The sequence below is a fragment of the Bison bison genome, unplaced genomic scaffold (genome assembly GCF_000754665.1).
Source record: "Bison bison bison isolate TAMUID 2011002044 unplaced genomic scaffold, Bison_UMD1.0 scf7180017864239, whole genome shotgun sequence".
Classification (NCBI taxonomy): domain Eukaryota; kingdom Metazoa; phylum Chordata; class Mammalia; order Artiodactyla; family Bovidae; genus Bison; species Bison bison.
Genome location: NW_011494811.1, coordinates 7268358 through 7271465, shown reverse-complemented (window position 1 = coordinate 7271465; position 3108 = coordinate 7268358). Strand labels below are relative to the sequence as shown.

Below are 3108 nucleotides of genomic sequence, written 5' to 3'. Positions count from 1 at the left end.
AAGAGCTGACTCATTGGAAAAGACCCTGATGCTGGGAAAGATTGAGGGCAGGAGGAGAAGGGGATGACAGAGGATAAGATGGTTGGATGGCATCACCGACTCAATGGACATGGGTTTGGGTGAACTCCGGGAGTTGGTGATGGACAGGGAGGCCTGGCGTGCTGCGATTCATGGGGTCTCAAAGAGTCGGACATGACTGAGTGACTGAGCTGAACTGAACTGAAGCTCCTAGATTTTTCTGCAGTAGATGGAACTTCTGGCACAGCATTGGTTTCTTAGAATGTGAACATGGTGCCACTTAACCAAAAGCGTGTAGAAGTACTTCAGCTTCTCTTCGTATTTTCACTGAGCAGTTCTATAAAGTATTGAGGCACCTGGTATAATTATAATTGTAACATAAATAATTTTACAGAGGAGTTTCTTCATACTTTCACTGATGTATGTTTGAAAATCCTTCCACAGGCAGATCCTGCATTTCCAAACTACACATGATTAGTTCACTGTAACTTTTTAAAGTAGCTGATTTCAGTCTGCATTGTTACATTAAGGTCATCCACTGAAAATGAAATCTGAAAACGAAAACTTTGAGTTAGTTCCTGAACAGTTTAGTTTCTTCCTCTTCAAATGGATCTAATAGTATTTACTTGAGTCCTAAGCTGAAGAAGAAGTGAGACAATGCTTGTTTTACTGAGTGCCTCTCAAATTGAAGGAAATGGCAACCCACTCCAATATTCATGCCTGGAGAATCCCATGGACAGAGGGGCCTGGCAGGCTACAGTCCATGGGGTTTCAGAGAGTCGGGCACGACTGAACAACTGAACAACAACAACAACTCAAATCGAAAATGCCCAATAAATGGGTCTTAGATGTAGTTATTATTAGACCTGTTTGCTTCTAAGATTGTATTCATAGGTGTGATGATTAAGCATTTTTTGCAGTTAGGCTCAAATGATTTGAAAATAAATTATCTCACATATCCTCCATAGACTTTATTAGGAAATTCACGAAAACAGTTTTCACTAATATTTTACATTTTGATTCACGTACAGATGTTAGAAGCCGAAGTTTCTATAAACCAGACAATTGCCGATTCTTATGTCACCCAGTGCTTACAACTCCTGGACACAGCAGAAATAGAGAAGAGGTAAGCTCTCCAGGACTCATGATGGCTGTGAGAATGTGGAAGGCAATGCGAGTGAACGAGCCTTCCACCACATGAATCTTAACATCAGTGCCTGTGGCTATGCAATTGATAGAGCGCTATCGGGCCAGTCTTCTGGCTGTATATTAGGATAAAGCCTTGCTTTGTGGCCATAAAAACATCAGGACCCCTTTTCCCTGTGGTAGAAGGGTGGGCTTAGCAGATCAGATGAGTTGCAAACATGTGTCTGCCAAGTCCAGTTAACTAATTTTTTTATTCCAAAGGGTTCTTTTATAGTGTGTTTTCCTCTCTACCTTCAGCCTCATGATATTTTGCTATTTAAAAAATAAATTTCAAAGGACTGCTGTTCCCAGCAGGTGGCTATGTCACAATTGTGAAAGAAGAGACTTCTCTCTCTGCCGTGAACATGGGGTGGGGTCTCTGGGCAGTTCCAGTCAGGCTGAGCGGAGCCCCTCAGCCAGCCTGGTGGCACCAGCTGCACCTGCTCACACAGCTGGTACATCTGCCAGCAGCCGCCCGAGTGGGCCTGGCCTCCTAAACGACTTCTCCATACGTCTCCATAGGCATTCGTTTCCTCCCCATCATTACCCATGTGCTTCTGAATCTTCTTTCGGCATAACTAAGAAATACAAACCCCATTTCTTCCTACCTCTGAAGTAATAAATTCAAGCCAGTTTCAAGATGATTAACTACTTTTGATTTGATTAGCATGATTTTTCCCATAATAAATAAAAGGTACTATTTCTCACATGAAGGGTGTTGTTTATCTGGGAAAGAAGTAGTTGAGTAATTGCAGAAAGCATGTTCTTTATTGCTGCAATTTTGTAGTGTACAATCCTCAAGTAATCAATAACATTACAAGGGACCTACCTATTCATCCGTTTGCCATTGACGCCATGCTTAGTGTTCCGTAAAGCACTTGGCATAATCTGTGTCAAAACAGCTTGTTCGAGGTCATGCGTGTCAGCAAACTACCAGGCCATGTGCAGTTCTCTTCTGCTCAACACCTTTCACCATCCCACACACTGCCCCCTCCAGCCCCACATTCCCCATCATGTTTAAGTTGGATGGGGCTGAGATCTATAATAGTCTTTCTAATTAAAAATGGAAAATCTGAGTTCCCATTACACATTGCTAGTTATTTTTTCTACACATCAATGTCAGAATTCTCTAACTATCTATTTTCCCCAAGACCGGAATTTGTTTGGAAGTTCACAAGGCTCAAGGGGCAGTGGCAGAGTGCGGCCCAGGGCGTTCGCCAGAGGAAGAGCGACATCGATGAGCTGGTGAGGCAGTGGCGGTCCTTCACCACCTCCGAGGGGGACCTGCTCCGCTTCCTCGCCGACACCAGCCACCTGCTGTCCGCAGTGAAGAGCCAGGACTGCCACAGCCTCCACCAAACGAGAAGCCTGATCCATGAGCTGAAGGTAGTGTGAACCCAGCAGCAGTGTGGGAACCACAGGGTGCCTTTATTTGGAAGATATTTGTTCGCTTCAGGTTTTGTGTTTTCTCTGATGCTCAAGTGTGCTCTCTGCAGGGGGGAGGCCAGTTGGTCATGGGGACCTTACTCAGCCGTGTCCTCAGCCTTGCGGGGTCAGAGACCCAATCTTATCCGTTCATCCAGAAATAGTGAGGCTCTCCTGGGCTGTGGGCACAGAGGTGGACTCGGATGAGGAGGGGAGTGCAGAAGTTTGGGGTGACAGACCTTTACAGCCTTGTGCTTCAGTCATGTCCAACTCTTTGCAACCCTCTGGACTGTAGCCCACCAGGCTCCTCTGTCCGTGGAATTCTCCAGGCAAGAATACTGGAATGTGTTGCCATTCCCTTCTCCAGGGGATCTTCCTGACCCAGGGATTGAACCTGCGTCTCCTGTATCTCCTGCATTGCAAGCAGACTCTTTACCATTGAGCCAGTGGGGAAGCATGACAGACCTTTAAGACACTGAC

The 3108-nt window shown here is 45.4% G+C and overlaps 1 protein-coding gene across 1 annotated transcript in view; it reads left to right on the top strand.

Annotated features, from left to right (window-relative positions):
* SYNE2 (spectrin repeat containing, nuclear envelope 2) overlaps positions 1–3108 on the top strand; it is a 281350-nt gene that overhangs the window by 223800 nt on the left and 54442 nt on the right. The window contains 2 exon segments of the mRNA XM_010846800.1: positions 1050–1144; positions 2355–2589. Coding sequence (XP_010845102.1) covers positions 1050–1144; positions 2355–2589 — 330 coding nt within the window.